The sequence below is a fragment of the Botryllus schlosseri genome, chromosome 16 (assembly GCF_051294905.1).
Source record: "Botryllus schlosseri isolate E-star chromosome 16, Bs_hap1, whole genome shotgun sequence".
NCBI classification, from domain to species: domain Eukaryota; kingdom Metazoa; phylum Chordata; class Ascidiacea; order Stolidobranchia; family Styelidae; genus Botryllus; species Botryllus schlosseri.
This window is the reverse complement of record NC_137251.1, coordinates 18,493,087-18,512,249: the sequence shown is the minus strand read 5'-3', so window position 1 is coordinate 18,512,249 and position 19,163 is coordinate 18,493,087. Positions and strand designations below refer to the sequence as shown.

The window sequence follows — 19,163 nt, the reverse complement described above, 5'->3', positions numbered from 1 at the left end:
GGGGTCAGAGGGGCCATGGCCTCTCCAAAATATTTCAAACTTATTTGTAAATTAATATAAGGTGGAGTATGTTTTAGCAGATGTATTCAACTTGAAATTTCTCCAGGCGCTTTGCGCGATAGGCTATATATATTGCGTACTCGTCTCTCGATAAATTAAAATAAATAATAGGCCTAAATAAACATACGCCTGATGTGCAAAATTGAATATGACTGTATGCTGCCTGCGGTTGCGGAAGCATTAGGCACCAGCTTTTCGGCGCCAACAAGACACCTAATGCAGATAGGTTTAGTTAACACGAAGTGTGATCCCAGAAAGATCGCCTGGCGATAGAACCTTGGTTGAAGATCGCGCGGACGGCCCAGTCTTTTCAACCTGAGTCCCATCGTACCAATGCGACGAGCGGAGGCAATAAATATTGCGCTTGTGAATAAATGCAAATTCAGAATTGAGCGAATCCCACCAAGGACATTTCTCTTTTAAATGGTTGCGGTGCGTGTGAGCGATCCTTTAAGTGGCAACAACTTTCTCCGAGGGTCACTAAATAACGGCATGCTTCAACTAAATAAGTAATTACAAGTGGCCCGCCTACGCTAACATTCCAGACACTCGTGAATAGTCTTATCGCGTGGTATGAACATATAGCTCAATAGAAATCATTGCGTGCCTCCTAAATCTTTGAAGACACCGCTTCTATCAGCTCTACCAGTAAATTTTATAATGATAAGGTATATATGCAGGAACGTAACAGATTCGCACGCAAAGCCCCCACTAGGGGGGGGGCTCGAATAGAGGTCTAAACTTATTTCGCATGTCGTACTTTCAGTAAAAAGGTGTGAAATAGTTTGCTAAATCTAGGAATTACTCGCATGGTAATATTTTGGTAATTGATCGGTCACAGAGACGGCGTAGACGGCGATTCGAATACCAACAATAACCGCGCACGCAAACTAACACTTCAAAAAGGCGTGAAATATTTGTAAAATCCTATAGTCGCTCACAAGATAACACCTCAGACATATTCATCCTTCGTGACTTGGTGTCATAGGCATACCGATCACTCACAAGGTAATATTTAGGTATTTAATTGTCACAGAATCCGCTTTCACTGGAAGAATAATAAGTATGATGAGTAACGAATAACAGAACCGCCACCGGCGGGGACTTGAATACCAACAAATTGTCACTTATTTCCGTCCTAACCCTAATCCTTTGCGAGGTTACCGCATACTCAAATAGGTGCGAAATAATTGTAACATCCTACGATCGCTCACAAGATAACACCTCAGACATAGCCATCTCTCGTGGTTTGGTGTTACAAAGGTAAGAATCATTCTCAAGGTAATATTTTGGTAATTAGTTTGTCACAGAACCGTTGTACACGGTGATTCGAAAACCAACAATTTGACACTCTCTGGCGATCGATATGTCAGTGTTTTCACGCCTCTGGAATAGAGGTTGACTGTAGTTGCGTGATAAGAATCATGAGAATATTCAATCAATGTGTTAATTTTTTCAACTTGAAATGGAACTCACTGCACAACTCAAGTTGATTCGTATCTGAATATTTTAATTCGGTACAACTCCAATTCTTTGAGAAATCCTTTTAACGCGGTCTGTTGAATCGAACGTATCCTGAATATTACTGATGCCAACATTCAGCCGCATCGGATTATTCACACATTCCGCGCCGCTGTTTTCGCACCTATATACCAACTAGCTCTACAAGAATCAAGAATCACAAGTATGCACATTATACAGTCATTGTATTTATCAACTTGAAGTCGAACTCTTAACAAAAACACACATCTTATCACTTACCACCTCTATCATGAAAATCCTCGAATCCTTATTATTAAGAATGTTGTAGTACGGCGTCGGAATGCATTCGCGAGATGTTCTATAGGTAAATTGAGATCGCCCAAAATGAAATATTTTGACTTCGGTGTAGTGTGAATTAAACTAGGATTGACAAACATGACTACCAACTTTCACCCAGTCACATTTCGAGATTATACGCACGTTGATTTGGAACAAGTAATGAAACATTACAACTATATTCGCGATCCGGCTTTACGTTTGTCAAAGAGAGTTTCAGAAATACTATCACTATGACATTTCAACATTTTAACATCTTGCCATACGCAAAAGAGTAACATATAAAAACCTTGTCAAGTCCATCCGTTTGTAACTTACCAGACCAACTCAACAGTATCCGTATGAAAAGTAAACAATATTACGCGAGTACATACAGCTACTACAACCTAAAATCCACAACAAGTTCGGTAGTATTCATATTCATTGGTGGCTTTTGGGGTGGGCGAGATGGGCGGTCGCCCGGCCCCCCCCTGGTCGTAGCTCCCCCCCCCTATTCGGATTATGCGCTTTTTTTAAGGATAATAACGAATAAACATGGAAATCCGTGTACCAAGCAAAAATATCATTCCGTACGGATGTGTGAATCATCACCAAATCTCTGCATTTGTTAGAAAAGACCCGTATCCCGATGATCATCACGTCTCTGCATGCGGTAGAATTAATTAGTCTTGATGTAGTCTATCCTTAGACACATACAATATTAGTCATAGCCGAATCCAACAGCTAAACCTTACCGTGGGAAAGCGGGGTCTGGGGGGCGGAGCCCCCCATAAGTTACGGTTAGATACATATACGGCCCCCCCCGGTAAGTCTCGCCTAGCCCCCCCCCCCACGTTCACCACTGTCTGGCGAAACGAGAGAGTAGCTTAAGAGAAAAAGAGCCAGACAGCATTGTTCAGCATTGTTGCATCCTAATGCCAATCTCCATAACAATGAAAAATACGAGGCTGATTGCGGGAGTTCTGGGGCCACGAGCGGAATAAAATTTATATTTTCGTAATCAGTGCAGAGTCAGCTGTCGATTGATACCCGTTTACCAAATTTGATGCTCGGCAAGCCGGTCAAAAATGACCGTCAAATTGCCTGTAGCCAAATGGAAATTGTGACGTGATACAATTTCACTGAGGCGTAAGATTTGCCTGTGTCGACACCATATAGGAAACTATGATATCATAACCGAGCCGTTTTTGCCGTTTCTCGTAACGGGAACTTGCAGTACATTATCTGTATTAAGTTGAAGGCAGAGTTTTATGTTCTATTCGTCTTATTCTCATATGACTCTACTTGAAACAGGCGCCAATCGGTATTTCACAATTCTTTACTCAACATTAGGACCTGCCATAGACTTATATATCACGTTAGCGTGGGATATAGCTAGAATCAGAACCAAAACAGCAATTCGTCCCCCAGTCCAAACGTTGGTCTTTGGCCGCCATATGGTGATATTTTCAAGTTGAAGACTGAATATCGTCAATAACATTGGTAATTGCATTATATTAATATTAATTTTAAATCCTCTCTCTGCCCCCGATGGTCATATTTACGTCTGGTATCTTGTTATAATTACTTTAGTGTATATTGTTAATTCATGGCCTCCGGTCTGTTATATAATCAAAAGATATTGTTGTATCCCAAACGTAGCAGACTAAAAGAAAAAAAAAACTTTCGTGAGACGCACAAACAAATTGCCATGTCTTTAATGCTCTGTTTATGCCCGGGAGTTGCATTTGCATTGTGGGCTCAGATTTGAAGGACCAGACTATTAGTCACGCCCACCCAGCGCGGCTATTGGCAATAGTCACATACCCTAAGTTTCGGCCAAGGTCTTTCTTTAGAAGCACAATTCGTGAAGTCGCGTGTTGGTCGAAATTACATATGTCCTTTGGTGTGTCGTGGCACGGTATTGACTGGAACTTAAATGCCTATTACTATTAATTAGGGTTGCATTTAAAACAAAAATCAATTTAAAGCAAACATGTTTAAAAGAACGCCCTTGTTTAACAAATGTTTTTTATTGATTTTTTTTTTGAAGCAATGGCGTCACGAATGTGGATTGACAGTGACAATTGAAAATATTGGGTACATATATAGCTCCTTTGACGAAATATCTTTAACCTAACTGTTGAACCGACTAATTGAGGGGTTCCAACCCCTGGGTGATCTGTTGTCTTGAAAAATGAAGGTCCCGTAATTAATAATTGAACATATTCGGGAGTGCCCGTTGGTACAAAATCGTTATTTTGTTATATCTCTTGTCCGCTATATAGTCAAGAGTTATTGACACGCATGAAGGTATTAAACTAAAGTATGCACACGATTCAAAATTGGCATTTCGTCACTGGCAAATAATTTTATCTGATGGATGTTATTTGTCCTGTGGGGTGCAGATTGCGACGACATGATAATTCAGCACGAGCGGTTTAAGAACCTATGGACAATTAGATTTATATACATCGAAGTTTACGCTCAACAGAAGGGCAATCCTCTTCGGCTAAGGATTTCTCGCTGACAATCTTTTTGTCACACTTGGAGTCGCATATTCACCGGAACTTCATATGTCTTCGTGCATCGTGGCGTGGTAACGGCCGACGCCAAAATGCCTATTTCTATTTTCTATAATTATGCGTATTCTTCCGTGCGGGAGTCGTAAAAACATGGTGTTTAATTTATGTTCATTCACCGAAATAATTTAGGGCACCTTTCGAGCTAACCGATAGGGGGTTTGGGTTGCAGCAGTTTCGGTCTTGGTAAGAGATCAAAGTTCAGTCGGTCTTTTTGAGACTTTGATAATTGAAATGTTTCGCGCTTTAATCGCGCTCGAGGACCACTCGACTATGATAAACCATATTATAATTTTGTGTGGTATATTCAGGGTCAAATCAAGGTTGTTATATCAACAATCGGGTGCGGTCTCATAACCTATGGTTCGATCCCTCCCGAACTCACATCGGCGATTGGCAATACGGGGAAATTGATGGCATTGGATTTTTTCTTAGTGCTTTGTGTAACTATAGGTAAGTCAACTGAGAATGGGATGCATATATCTGCTCACATTGAATTTAGTACTGTACCCGGTTATTAATTTTAACATGAATGTATTCGAAACAAAGCAACTCATATTATATAACTTTCATGCAGAGGTGGCCAAAGTAGTTAAGAAAGCTACTCAAGGACCAGTAGAAGTACTTCCTCCATAACTTACCCAAAACTACTCCGTATCTACTGAGCGCGAAGCGCGACGAAAGTTCTGGGCTTTACTTAACTTTTATGAAAACTAAATGTTTGATACCCCGTGAAAACAGCCCCGAAATTCCTCAGGCTATCTTCCTGATCGGAGCATTAAACTACTTCTACTTGACAAACTGAAAATAGCGGAAAGTAAGTAAGTAGATCACAAAATATTACGAAGTAAAAGTCGAAGTAGCGGATATAAGATCTACCTGAGTAGGTACCAGAAGTAGAGGAAAACTACTTGAGTAGTTCAAAAAAGTAGAAGTACTTCGTTAGTGACCACCTCTGCTTTCATGTGAGGTTATGAGCCACAACCCGAGATAGCATCATCATTTATGATACGATGAAGAAATATTCTGAAGATTTAAATTTGTAGCTCTCAAATACAAATATATTTACTTAGTCATTTCGTGCACAAAGCTTTAAAACTTATTTTATGTACAAGGGGCTGTCAGTCTTAATCAAAAGTGATATACAGCAGGGTTGTAATGACTCGAGTCATGACTCGACTCGAGTCCGACTCGAGTCACGATTTTCTGATGACTCGACTTGACTCGAGTCATTTTTTCAAAATACGGAAATGACTCGACTCGACTCGAGTCAATCTGTGTATTGACTCGACTTGGACTCGAGTCATTGCGCATGACTCGAACCAAGTCATTGACTCGAGACTCAGACGGCCAAGACAGACATTTCATTGTAATTCCGAAGCCAACACACTATTGGGGTTCCGTCTGTTGGTACTGGTACTTGAAAATGCGACCAGAAACTGCTAAAAGTGAGGAAAATTGTTATATTATAAATGCGAACCATTCGATATCACCAAACAGAGTTATAAAAAGTGGGTTTACCAAGACTTTAACTGGAAACTGAGCAGTCAACACAATGACTTGGACTCGGACTCGAGTCATAATTCCATGACTCGGACTCGAACCTCTGCTCGCTGACTTGAACTCGGACTTGACTCGGTGGTGAATTGAAATGACTCGACTTGACTCGAGTCAAAACTATAAAAGTGAGATTGACTTGTGACTCGGAGCTTTGTGACTTGGTTACAACCCTGATATACAGTGCCTCCTTCTTCGCTTTTCATACGCTGTGCGCTGCGGGATATAATACCTAATTCGAAACATTTTGTTGAAAATAGCCCTAACAGTTGTGACGGCAGTGTTTTAAATAACGGGAAATGAAATTGGTGATCTAAAGGTACGCGCGATTCTTTTAATATGAATTATAATAACCCATTACATTTATGAAAACATGTGTAGCAAACATAGCCGCGTAGCGCGACCAAAAATTTCGAATTTGACATGTTTTGTGGAATTTTAATTTGTTCTGAATCCTCATTTAGGATATGTCCTACTACCACATCATCTACGACAGGGCCGGTCAACCCGTGGCCCGCAAGAAGGTTTTGAGTGACCCGCGAGGTTATTTCCGAAATTGGTAATGTTATAAAAAATGAATTGCACAGATTGTGAAGTTGCAAGGCCAACCAAAAATTTGATTTGTCTGGAAGCAACACTTGAGATGCTATGACTAAAACATCAGTAACGACGCATTGCCATTTCCATGAGCCAGTCACACTTTGGTAGATCTTCGTACACTACAATAAAGCAGAATAATTTGCGATAAATTTATCAAAAGTAAATGTTTTCTACACGCTTCGCGCAACATGTTGTCACTCGATTTCTTGCTTTAAATATTGTTACCCCTTTGTGAAAATGAAATAACGCCTAATGTATATGATTGAGTCTAACTATATTCTCGGTTACGAGACAGTGTCGTTCAATATATGCGACCTACCGTTTGCGCTCGCAGAAAGACCGTCGACGATGAAACCTAGGCACAAAACGATTGACGCATGTTGATCGAAGCTTTCGAAATTGATTTGCCAAGGCGCTGAATAGTCCGTTCCAGGCAAACTGAGCCCGGCGATATACTGCAGGCCCGCAATATAGTCAAGTGACAATATTATTGAGCTATGAACTTCGAAAAATTTTCGCGCTGCTAGTGGCCCGCGCAATATTTCGTTGATCGAATGTGGCCCTTTGGCTGAAAAGGTTGGCCAGCCCTGATCTACGACGAAGCCATTTTTCTTCAGTGCCCACTTATCGTCCCCCTGAGCCCAGCACCCCCATATCGCCACCTGAGCGTTTCCGCCCCCTTCAAAATCGCCAGCGCCCCTTGGAGGGCGCTGAAAGCAAGGTTAAGAACCACTGGTTTACATCGATTTGATAACGCTGGTGAAGCATGACTCGCGACGCGCTCAAACGCAGTGCTCACTGGAGTTTACAATCATTGTATATATTTCATTGCTGCAACGATACCGCTCTTCCAGTGACCACTGGACAATCCTACACATATTTATGTTTTCCCTCTCATTAAATGATATGAAAATATCATTGCTATCATTTGATCAGTTATGCAGAAATTGACTTTGAGGCTCAACTGTGACCTATACACAGAGGTGGTCAATAACGAAGTACTTCTACTTTTTGGAAATACTCAAGTAGTTTTCCTCTACTTCTGGTACTTACTCAAGTATATCTGATTTTATCTACTTCTACTTCTACTTCTACTTCGTAATATTTTGTGATCTACTTACTTACTTTTCGCTATTTTCAGTTTTTCAAGTAGAAGTAGTTTAATCCCCCACAGCCTGAGCCTGACGAATTTCGGTTTTTTTTTCACGGAGTACCAACATCATATATCCCTAACAGTCAAGTAACGCCCAGACATTTTGTTGCGCTTCGAGCACAGTAGTTATAGGGAGAAAAATAGGTTTTCACGAAAGTATCAGTAAATATAATATAGGTACCGGATTGCTTTGTTCCGCTCACACCCCATTGTCGGCGTATCAAATATTTCATCACAGTAAATATGGCCCAATCTAGCAATTATCTATCATTTCGTAATCTAGCAACCCATTACGTGTCTTGCTAATCTGGAAAATCCGACTTTTTGAACGTTGCGCCTGTTTTAGCAGATCACCTTTGAAGCTGTCCAGTGTCCATACATGGACAAAAGACATGAAATATATTTTCTGCTTTTTAGAAGTGGTATTTCTATTTCACTTTCAATTCCGAGTATCCTATTTTGAGTTCTAATTACTTTCAGTTCTTTTGTCTGCAGAACATACATGTTGAAGCAGAAAAACAAGTGTAGTAGCCTAATGCCCCTATTGTCAGAAAATAAAACTACATTAAATATAACTTTTACGATCTACAATATTGGTAATTAACGTATACTAATCGTGCAAACAGTTGAAACCGTATCCGATACAACTTCTCCGTATTGCTCTTCGCCTAAACTCGGGGCCTTATGATATGGGGTAGGGCGTCATGCCATGATATTCTCTAATACGGGGTTTTCTAGTAAACAAAGGCTTAGTATCGCATTTTCATATCAATACTATAATTTGCAGTATACGAAAGAATGCTTATTCTCTCGAAAATTGATACCTCCTGAGATGCATCATTACGAATCAAGCTCTCTGCACCTTCCGCATACCTCAATTTGCAGCTTTTGACAGTCCATGCGAACGAATTAGGACTGCTTTCAAAACTACTTACTTACTTGAGTAGATTTAAAGTCAGGTAATTCTAATTCAAGTAGTTTTAGGTGACTTATGGAAGAAGTACTTCTACTCGTACTTGAGTAGATTTTTTCGTCACTACTTCGAATTCTACTTGGGTAGCTTTCTTGGCAAAAACAAACAAAATGATCAGAGAAATTGCATTCATTTGAGTGCAGTAGTGCTGTTGCCATCTTACAGATTGCTGAATTCTTCCTCTAGGCGAGATTCATAGCCACGCGAGAGCTGGCAGCTTTAGCATGCACATCAGCCCCATTGTAGTGGGAAGATTTCGAAACCAGGCCAGGGTGATACTGAAGCAGTCTTCAGTGATATCATCATAAGGACATAGTTATAAATGCTTCTGCTACCTGTAGGTAGATACAGTACCTGAAAGATTGCAACTGAACTTACTTCCAGCACATAATGGTACCTGAAAATATAAATCCCATTTTCAATATCATGGCACTTTATCCAAGTTATTGTGAAAAACTAAAAGGCTCTTAACGCCCATAAGAGTTTCTGAGCACAACTTTTGTTCATTTATCTGGATATATAGCCAACGTGTGTCGCAATCTATACCTCTGGGAGATATCTACAAATAAATACACACGGTGATACAGATATCATTATCCAGCTGCAAACCATCGAAATCGATACCTCCGCGGCGAAAAATGATCAAAAGACACATAACCTAACCACTTTCGCTTTACTATCGGCTTATCGAGTAGCTATCAACTTAGCTCGCTAATAACAAGTGCAATAGCGATAGTAATAGCAAGTTTCGTTGGCAGAGTGACCAATTGACCATATATTGCAGGCCTGGGCAAAGTGCGGCCCGCGAAGCCATTCTGTACAGCCCGCGAAGGGTTGCTTGGAATTCATAAAATTAAACCTGCTTTTTGAATGTTGATGCATGGAGTAAAACCATAGGCTGTATCAACTTAACAGGTAATTTGTTTACTTTGATGCCTGCTCAGTGCTCATTCATATGCCATGATTACGCTGCCTACACGTAGCCTACCTCCCATGCGTGTAACTCACCATTGATTTGATCTGCTGTCTGTGAAAACACACAATACCCTCTGTCCATTTGAGGTTTTGTTTGGTATGTGCATTGTGCACGTGAGAAATAATGAATGGCTAATGCCGCGTGATATTTGTACAATAGGACTATTGAAATGCAATTGGTATAACCTTGAGTATCAAAAGGTATCTGTTTTTGTTTCACTGCACATAGCAAATAGCTGCATGCGCGCTTTTACAGCATGCTGGCCTGTTGTAAATACCTCTACATAAACATTCATCTGTTGATTCTCTATCAGCTGGTATCTTGACGTGAATTCGTTGGTTCTCTATCAGATAGTATGTAGACATGAATTCGTTGGTTCTCTATCAGCTAGTTATGAGCTATGAGCTCATCATAAAAACTGAATGCTTGAATTGGTGATGTATCAGACTGACAAGACAGATATTTGATTTTAAGTTCTAACTTAGTGAAGTTATCTGTAGCATCGGTAGATTAGGCCAAGACCTGTCCTTTAACTGCCTAAATAAACACGTGCCAAGACTCTGATATGGACAAAATGAGCATGTTTGGCAAGCAAGGAATTCGATATCACCCAAGCAGGATTGAAAACATGAGTTGAACATGACTTCAATACTGTGACTTGGACTCGACTCGAGTCATAACACCATGACTCGGACTTGACCCTTTAAACGGTGACTTGGACTCGGACTCAACTCGGTGATGAATTGAAAATGACTCGACTTGACTCGAGTCAAAACCACAAAAGTAAGATTGACTCGTGACTCGGAACCATGTGACTTGGTTACAACCCTGATGGATAATGACACATCTTGTGAGTACTTGCAACTGATTTGGCAGCCAGAGAATGTTATGATATTCATGCTTCAGTGATTACAGATATGGCCCTTTTCTGTAACTATATAGATTAGAACAACAGGGTGTTTAGTGACAACTTTGAGCTGGTTATTTTAACCTACTTATAGCTTGAAATCATGCAAGATGATTATATTTTTTTTAAAGAGCCAGTCTCATACTTTGTAATTCTGCAATAAAAAAATTATGAAAAATTGTTAATGATCTGGCTGGGTGTACTTCACCCACTTAAAGGTAAAAGCAGAGAATAGAAATAGACATTTTGCTATTTAATTACTTCACCATACTACCCCAGAGCTGGATGGGATATCCGGCCTGTTTTTCAACTTTGGTCAGAGAGGGATTAGATATTTTTCCACTGTCTACCAAATGTCCAATAGTTTAAAATTAGATATTGTGGCTCTCGATAAGAGTACGTGCAGCTATCAAGTTTATTGGAATATAGAAGCTCCCTGTTCAAACGAATCGAATAAATTCAGAATTTGTGCCACCCAGAATCTCGTCATGGAACAGTATTTGACAACGCATGGCTTACTGCACGTTAATAACGAAAGGAACACTGAAAAATGAGATTATGTGACAATTTCGGAGTACGAATGTATCTGGTAGATAACAAGACATATGGATGATGGAAAATGAGAAAGCATATATTCTAATCAGTATCGCCACGAATGGGTTTTGAGTCTGACACCGTATTGAGTAGCTTTCGTCGCAACAATTGTTTTCTCCTTATATCGGTATTTAAGCTGTATTGCTGCATTTCCACAATATCGATATCCAATTTAACAACCTCATACAATTGCTACAATTCGTAACCAAAGCTGACTAAACCAAACTATGCAAAGCTGACCAACAAATTCTATACCAAATAGGTTGTCAAAAAGTGGTAATCGTGGGCGGTGATGTCAGCGGGTTGTCTGCGGCACATCATTTGTGGAATAACGGTATTCGAGACATCACTGTGCTGGAGGCGGAAAGTCGTCTTGGTGGAAGAATCAACAGCGAATATTTCCACGGCACTTTAATCGAACAAGGTGCTCAGTTTATTCATGGAGAACATAATAATCCGGTTTATGAGGTTAGTTTGATATCATTGATAGAATATTATCGTATATGGCAGGACCACTCAACTGACTGACCTCTTCAATTCCTGCATTGCTTATCCGAATAGCTTACCGCTTTGCCGGATTTTTCTGCATAGTTATACTGTATTATCTTTCTAATGGTGGACTGAGAGTTATCTATGGCTGAGTAAAATCATCTTATGGCTGCGTAAAATCGACTACCTGAGGAATTCGATTCTGAATCATGCGTAATCCTAGTGTTCCAAGGTGGTGTAGACACTAGCGATCGTTCCGCTTCGGAACTTTGGGAAGGCTGACTCCAAGATGCATTCTCTGCCGCTTGAGCATAGGAAAAAGTTGCGTTCTAATCAGATGTAGGAAGTTAATTGGTTAGCGCGGTATGTTTTCTGTGCGCCATTCTTGATGATGAGATATCAATTTATAAATTAAGATGTCAAATTTTGCTACTGGTAAGGTTTTTCAGTTGGTGTGAGTGGCATGTAATCGTGTTACATTGCAACTGGAGTAACCTGTCATAGCTTCCTAGTATCATATCAGGCAAGTACTAAAGTCAACGATTCTATAATTTTTCAAAATGTCAGCTGTGACTGGCAACAACAATCCTGTTCGTACAGTGAGACACCTAAGATAGGGTCGCCATACGTCCGGAATTTCACCGGGAGGAATTTCTAAAATATGCCTGAATGTCCGGAATTTTGAAGTAACCCCATAATTTTTTCCCAAATCAACATAAACAATATAATTTTATGCTACATTAAATTTTTCTTAGCGCCGCGCGTTATCTAGTATCACATATATTGATTATAATATGGGGACTACCACCCTCGCAAAACTACGATCAGAAATAAATAAAAATAAAATTCAAGGTTACAGAAATGAGTCTAATTGTTATCGCAATTACGAGATAACGATATATTCATAGAGTCGGTTTAGACCATTTGTACATGACTTAACGATGTACAATCACGCTGCTTGCATTTTCGAAGTCATCATCCTCCACCAGCTCTACCGCTGCGCTAACTCTGATCATGTGAGCGGAGAGAGGATCAAATTATATAGTGATAGATGAAAGAGCCAATATTCTTGACATAATTCATTCAAATCAAATAATGACCAGATGCATACAGAAACCAGATGCATATAGTAAGCCCCAGAAGTTGCATCGGTTACGATGGGCTCAAGATCAGTGTTTATTTGGGCACGAGGGGGCTGAAAAATGTTGCTTTGGCCCTGGTTACAACCTACAACCACATAGGCCTACTCCTGAACCGAATCATGACCACCTCTAGTCGATAGACACGGCTTTGCTGGTGTGATGTCATATTGATCCACAATATGCTCATATCTCACTTTATAATCCGCTAGTGGGCGTTAAAAAGCGTCCGGAATTTGAATTACCAAATATGGTAACCCTAACCTAGCTAGAAGCTGTGGTGCAAGATGTGTATCCGTTACGAGAATTCCATGCCATTGATCGCTTATGAGAGGAAATGAATGGATTCGGTCAACGGAAAAGCCCATTACCCCTGAATTACTGATGCTTGATGCATTTTGTGTGGAAAAATATCTATGCCGGTTTATGTAACTTACGAACGCAGGTTGGCCACCACTGATTTAAAGGTATCATCTTGACTAAGGGAAATATGCGACTCCGAACCTCAACGATTCTAAAAAGGGGTTTCCAAAAAAGCACGCGACATACCCTGAGAAAATGGGCATGGCCTCACAAAATCCATCTCCCGAAGAAGCCTCTCGCACAAAAAGATGAAGTTTCTGCTGGGCAATGTATTAGGCTTACCATATTTTGGAAATCTAAAAAGAGGACACTTTTTCAGAAATTTGAGACTTGCAAAACCGGAGGAGAATTCTCAAAAACCGGTGAATTTTTCCCACTTGTGATCGGTTGACATATCACTCGCAATTTGCTCTAAATCTGACCTAAATTTTCAAAAAAGAGGACAAAATCTCAAAAAAGAGGACAAAAGTGCATCCTCCGAGGACACTTTCAAAAAAGTCAAAAAATAGGACAAATTCTCTTAAAAGAGGACGTATGGTAAGCCTATAGAAGCCTCATAGAAGATATGAGGCTGAATTCTTTTAACTGACACACATCTTTCACCGCAGTAGCTCTTCAACAAATTCCTCCTTGCCATTCTTTTGTCTCTCACTGTACGGACAGGATTGTTGGTACCAGCCCCAGGTCAGATTTTGAAAAATTATAGAATCGTCGGATTTATTACTGGCCTGATAGGATACAAAAGACATGCTGGCGTACATATAGCATGATAATTATTGATAACATTAAGAAGGAAGCTATGACAGGTTAACATTTGCATCCTCATGACTAAAAGAATATGGGACTTGACGCTAGTGACACTGCTGGGAATTGATGACGGAATGCGGGTATGTTTGTCAACAATGGAATCTAGTTTTTGTTGTTCATGTTGTGTTTGTATAAAATACACCATATTTTTAAAGCAACTTTTCTCACCCCATGTGTGCCGAGAGAATTTCATCCTTTTTTGTGTGCCACAAGCTGAAAAAGTTTGAGAACCACTGCGCTAACAGCCACAATCAATTACCCCACGAGATTTATCGTTGCAACTGTTCCTAGATCATTTCGAAACAAAGTGAAGTTGTCAAGGCGAACAACCCCATTGCTAGCGGAGTATTCTATACGAGTAGCGGGACGAAGATAGATGAAGCTACCCAGAGAAGTATTCTCCTGTGCCTACAGGAAATAATTCATCAACTGGATAGCTACTCTGATGAAAACCCTCTAGTTCTCCGGCAATCGACTATTAATGAAGCAGGAAGGAAAGTGTGGGCCAAAGTTCTCACGCAAAAGGAGTGTCTCTTGCACGAATCGCTAGCAGACGCAACTTTCAATTTCATTAATAATATATGGTCCGTATCTGAGGGTCAACTTACGCAAAACGTTAGCATTCTTGAAAATCACTATTTAGAAGAACAGGGACACGACTACACGATACCTGATGGTTATTCGAAGCTGCTAATTTCGTATTTGGTGAAGGATATGCCACCAACTGTCGTTAAACTAGGTAAAAAAGTGACCGGAATTCACTGGGACAGAAAATCGGAATATCAAGATATGTCCGTTCGTGAACCAGACCTCAACAAAATTTTGGTAGAAAGCGTTGATGCGGACAATGTAGAGGGAAAAATTTACGCCGACCACGTAATCGTTACTGTATCGCTGAGAGTATTACAAAAATACCATCGCTCAATGTTCATCCCGCAGCTACCCAACGACAAAAAGAGAGCATTGGGTAGGATGGGCATGGGTACGGTGAATAAAATATTTCTGTATTATCAGCGTGGATTTTGGGCGAACGATACCTGCTGCAATTTTATTTTGTGGAATTCAAATGCATGGAGAGCTGAATACAAAGAAGATTTACATTGGTTACGACATGTCGATACTATCCAGTATATCTCAAACCATTCAATTCTCTTTTGGATGAACGCTTATTCTTCCAAAGCCGTGTCCAATCTCTCAGACTTGCAAATTGGAGCGCGCCTGGCCTTTCTACTACGAAGAATTCTGCGAAACAATGCCATCCCCGACCCAGATGATATCCTCAACTCATAACGAGATGGCATGAAAATGAAAACTTTTTGGGATCCTACAGTTATATTCCAGTTGGACAACGAAGGCGTGACAGACGGCTCGTGTCCGCACCGCTTGCTGTCAACGGAAGGCCAAGAGTTTTGTTCGCGGGCGAGGCGATGCACCATACTCGATTTAGCACAGTTGATGGTGGTTATCGGACAGGAGTGAAGGAATCAACCCGATTAATAGATCTTTACGCTACCTGTAGCGCGAGACAGTATGGACTAGGGATGATGACACATTGAGATTATTATTCACCATAACCGCTGGGCACAATGATTCGAGTAATTACACTGGGCAGCAATTCTGAACGAAAAATTTGTAAACTTTGATTTTGCACTTCCTTTAGGCTAAATTTGGCGCTCTGATTCCAAAAATGCCGCATGTTTTCCTCTAGCACGTTTCTGATCCACGACACATTCCCACTATATGCAAATATACACAAATTTAGCCCTATTACTTTTCCCAGGTCCCATACCATATAAAAATCCACACTTTCACCATATGATAAGCTATAAAGCCAGGGACTTAATCGAATCAAGAAAAAAGGTACTGACATAGGTACTCCTGGACGAGAAAAAATGAATTGTGAAATATGGAATTGATCAGTTGTGCGGAGACCTTCGCCGTGTACGGAACTAGTAGGTAATACATATCGGAATCTAGTACTGTCAACTGGTAATGGCATTTGTAATGACAAAAACAAGCCATATGGGTAAAGAACTTCGGAATTATATGATAAAATAACTTAATATTGTTAATTTAATGAGAAGAAATCTATGAAACTAATGATATTCAAAGATGTGGAAATATGGGCTCAAGCAACCGTAAGAATTCAAATATTTTGATCAGAATACAAGCTATGTAGACTGATAATGACCCGGCTGTGCAATGATGGACGAGGGGGTTACGAATCTGACGTTCACTGACACCCAACCCATGCTTGATATGATGGGATCACGGCAACTGGTGGATGTTTTATCACACCGTTTTTCTGTTGCATCATGGTAACTTCAACGATCAAGCATCTGTTTTGCCTGCGAAGCTAACTACAACTGATCAACACCTGGTCAATCGCAGATAAATTATTCACTACGATACCGCATTTGCCTTCTGAAATATAAGACAAATGCGGTCTTTTATTGAATGACATTTCCAATAAAAGTATTGCTGTCTGCAATGCCGTGGACTGTGTGTGCAATGTGCATATAGTAGATTATTCCCATTTTCAACTTGTACCTTATCATCCGCTCGGCTAGCATATATCTTATAGATACGGTGAAATATCTTTGCGATGTCAAAAATAAATCAAATGTGCCAGCCCAGCGTTGCAGCATTGGAAGTACCGTACCGGGTCGACAAATACATTTTCAGTTAACGTATTACCACCCCATGATAACGTAGCATTCGTCTTGGTAAAAGAGTGAAATTTCCGCCAGTGGTGCCAAGTCTGGATATTGTGTACGTGCAGAGGTGGTCAGTAACGAAGTACTTCTACTTTTTCGAAATACTCGAGTAGTTTTCCTCTGATTCCGGTACTTACTCAAGTATATCTCTTTTTTACTACTTCTGCTTCGTAATATTTTGTGAGCTACTTACTTACTTTTCGCTATTTTCAGATTGTCAAGTAGAAGTAGTTTACTCCCCCAATAAGAAAGGTAGCCTAAGGAATTTCGGGGCTGTTTTCACGTAGCACCAACATTTAATTTCCATAACACCTGAAGAAAAAATGAGGTATAACACATTGTTTGTCAATATGACGTCACACTAGCAAAGCATTGCCCATCGACTGGATACAGGAATGGAGTGGGATATAGGCAGGGCATGGAATGCAATGAGAATATTCCATACTCCATACCCGCCCAATCGTTCCATACCATACTTGATAATTTTCCATACCATACCAACATTCTTCCATACCATACTTGATACTTTTTCCATACTTTCACAACTTGACCAACCTCTCAAGGGATCTTCTACGTTGAGGTGTGGAAATGTTCCGATGTACATATTCTAATTATCTTGGATGAGATTATCCATTTAAACAGCCCCTATGCACCAATGATATCCCCGCAGTTTATTTATAGCATATGTCGTCAGCGGTGTAGGAACGTATAGGCCTATATTAGGGTTACCATATTTCAGCAACCCAAATTCCGGACACTCTTTAGCGCCCACTAGTGGATTCAAAAATGAGTTATGACGTCACACTAGCAAAGCTTTGCTCACAGACCAGAGGTATGGTCAGTAGTGTTGCCACTCTAGGTTCTTGGAAAAACACTAGATTATGTCGTGAAAAAACACTAAATTGGCGAAAAAAACACTAGATTAGTAAATTGCAGTAACAATTTGCTGTTGCCAAGTAATCATGATGACCAAGGTACAAATCCAAAGATAAGTGTTCCACACATGAATTCGATACATATGCTTGATATTCTGCGTGATTATTCAACGAAAATTAATGAAACGAATGATATACTCCTTGTCGCTTCGACATCTTCCTGTCTTTTCATTGTATCGCATTTTTGTGGTGTATTGAACTGATAAAATTGCTAATAAACCAATGATGATGATGATGATGATGATACTGCATGATTATTCAATGAAAATTAACGAAACGAATTCAACAGAATAAGAAAAAATCAAATATTGTCGCTTTCGAATTGTACGCCATCATAAAAGTTATCTTTCGATTGCACACCATCCATCAAACATAAGTATCTTTTGTGTGGCATCTTGCTCACTACATTACATCTTCAACCTAACAATGGGGAGGTGTCCAGGTCCATGTACAGCATACTTCATTTCCACACATACAGTGGAATCAATCAGTTTTATAAATATTTTCATCGTTTTAAAACACCACAAAACTGCGATACAATGAAAATAATAAGAAGGTGTCGAAACAACTTGGAGTAGTTTTAAAGATGAGACTCCCACTTTGGCTTAGGCGGAGTAAAGAAGAGGCATGCATACTGAATGAAAAGTAATGCAGAGAATATAAGACGCAAGCGACAAAATGAGGTGGCATAATGGAATGTGAAATGCCAAGAGAATCGTCATGAGCTTCCCCACTAAGGGGAATTTTGATTCACCGAATCCATTGTGTACAGATTTCAATTTTTGCCAAAATTCTGTTGGAGGGCATTGACTGATAACCTGCAGCTCATTTTGCGAATTTACCAAAGCAATTTACAAATCATCAAGTTCATCAAATAATATCACTGAGAGAAATTGCACAGCTAGAGGAGTGATTGATTTTACTTTTCGTTGTGTTGATAAGACTTAACAGATTCAATGCAGTCAAGTACGAAAGTATGCTGTACGCGGCAAATGAAAATCTTGCTCGAATCTGCAGAGTGAGTTCAACAAGAAACGACAGAGTCCAGAGTGGAATTGGTGGCAAACGTCACGCGCAACTTTGCATTTAATTCCTCAATTATTCTATGTAAGAAACCCTTCTGTCACGCGCAACTTATTGCCGAAAACAACTACTAATTCCAGTCTGGGACAGAGCATCAGAGCGAAATCGCATTTCATTTTTTCCGAGACTCACGCTCATAAGTGCGGATTTACAGCGCACCCTGTTACGTAATAATTGCTTATTACCGCACCACCACATAGAATTGTTGAAAACAAACACAGCCAGAGACACCAATTCGCCTTATTAGCGATGCCCTGTAATTTAGTATTCTAATGTTAGAATATTCATTGTTCGCACAATTGCAGGAAAACACTAGATTAGCAAAATTGTGCGGTAAAAACACTAGAACACTAGGACGACCGAAAAAACACTAGATCTAGTGTTAAAACACTAGGAGTGGCACCACTGGATTGGTCACGATCCGGTTCAGG

General features: G+C 40.1%; 1 protein-coding gene across 1 annotated transcript; it reads left to right on the top strand.

Moving 5' to 3' along the window:
- The first annotated feature begins 14,014 nt into the window (after window positions 1-14,014).
- On the top strand, window positions 14,015-15,476 carry LOC145458755 (peroxisomal N(1)-acetyl-spermine/spermidine oxidase-like). The gene is made up of 3 exons (XM_080337223.1): window positions 14,015-14,077; window positions 14,289-14,984; window positions 15,339-15,476. Exons 1-3 carry the CDS (start codon window positions 14,015-14,017, stop codon window positions 15,474-15,476), a joined length of 897 nt encoding a protein of 298 aa, XP_080193349.1.
- The last annotated feature ends 3,687 nt before the right edge of the window (window positions 15,477-19,163 follow it).

Bases quoted from the DNA above. Each gene is read 5' to 3' on its own strand.
- LOC145458755 (XM_080337223.1), top strand. From the start codon at position 14,015: ATGACTAAAAGAATATGGGACTTGACGCTAGTGACACTGCTGGGAATT. The intron at 14,078-14,288 runs GTATGTTTGTCA...AACTGTTCCTAG, and splicing joins GAATTGATGACGGAATGCGG to ATCATTTCGAAACAAAGTGA. The intron at 14,985-15,338 runs GTGAATAAAATA...GTTATATTCCAG, and splicing joins GTAGGATGGGCATGGGTACG to TTGGACAACGAAGGCGTGAC.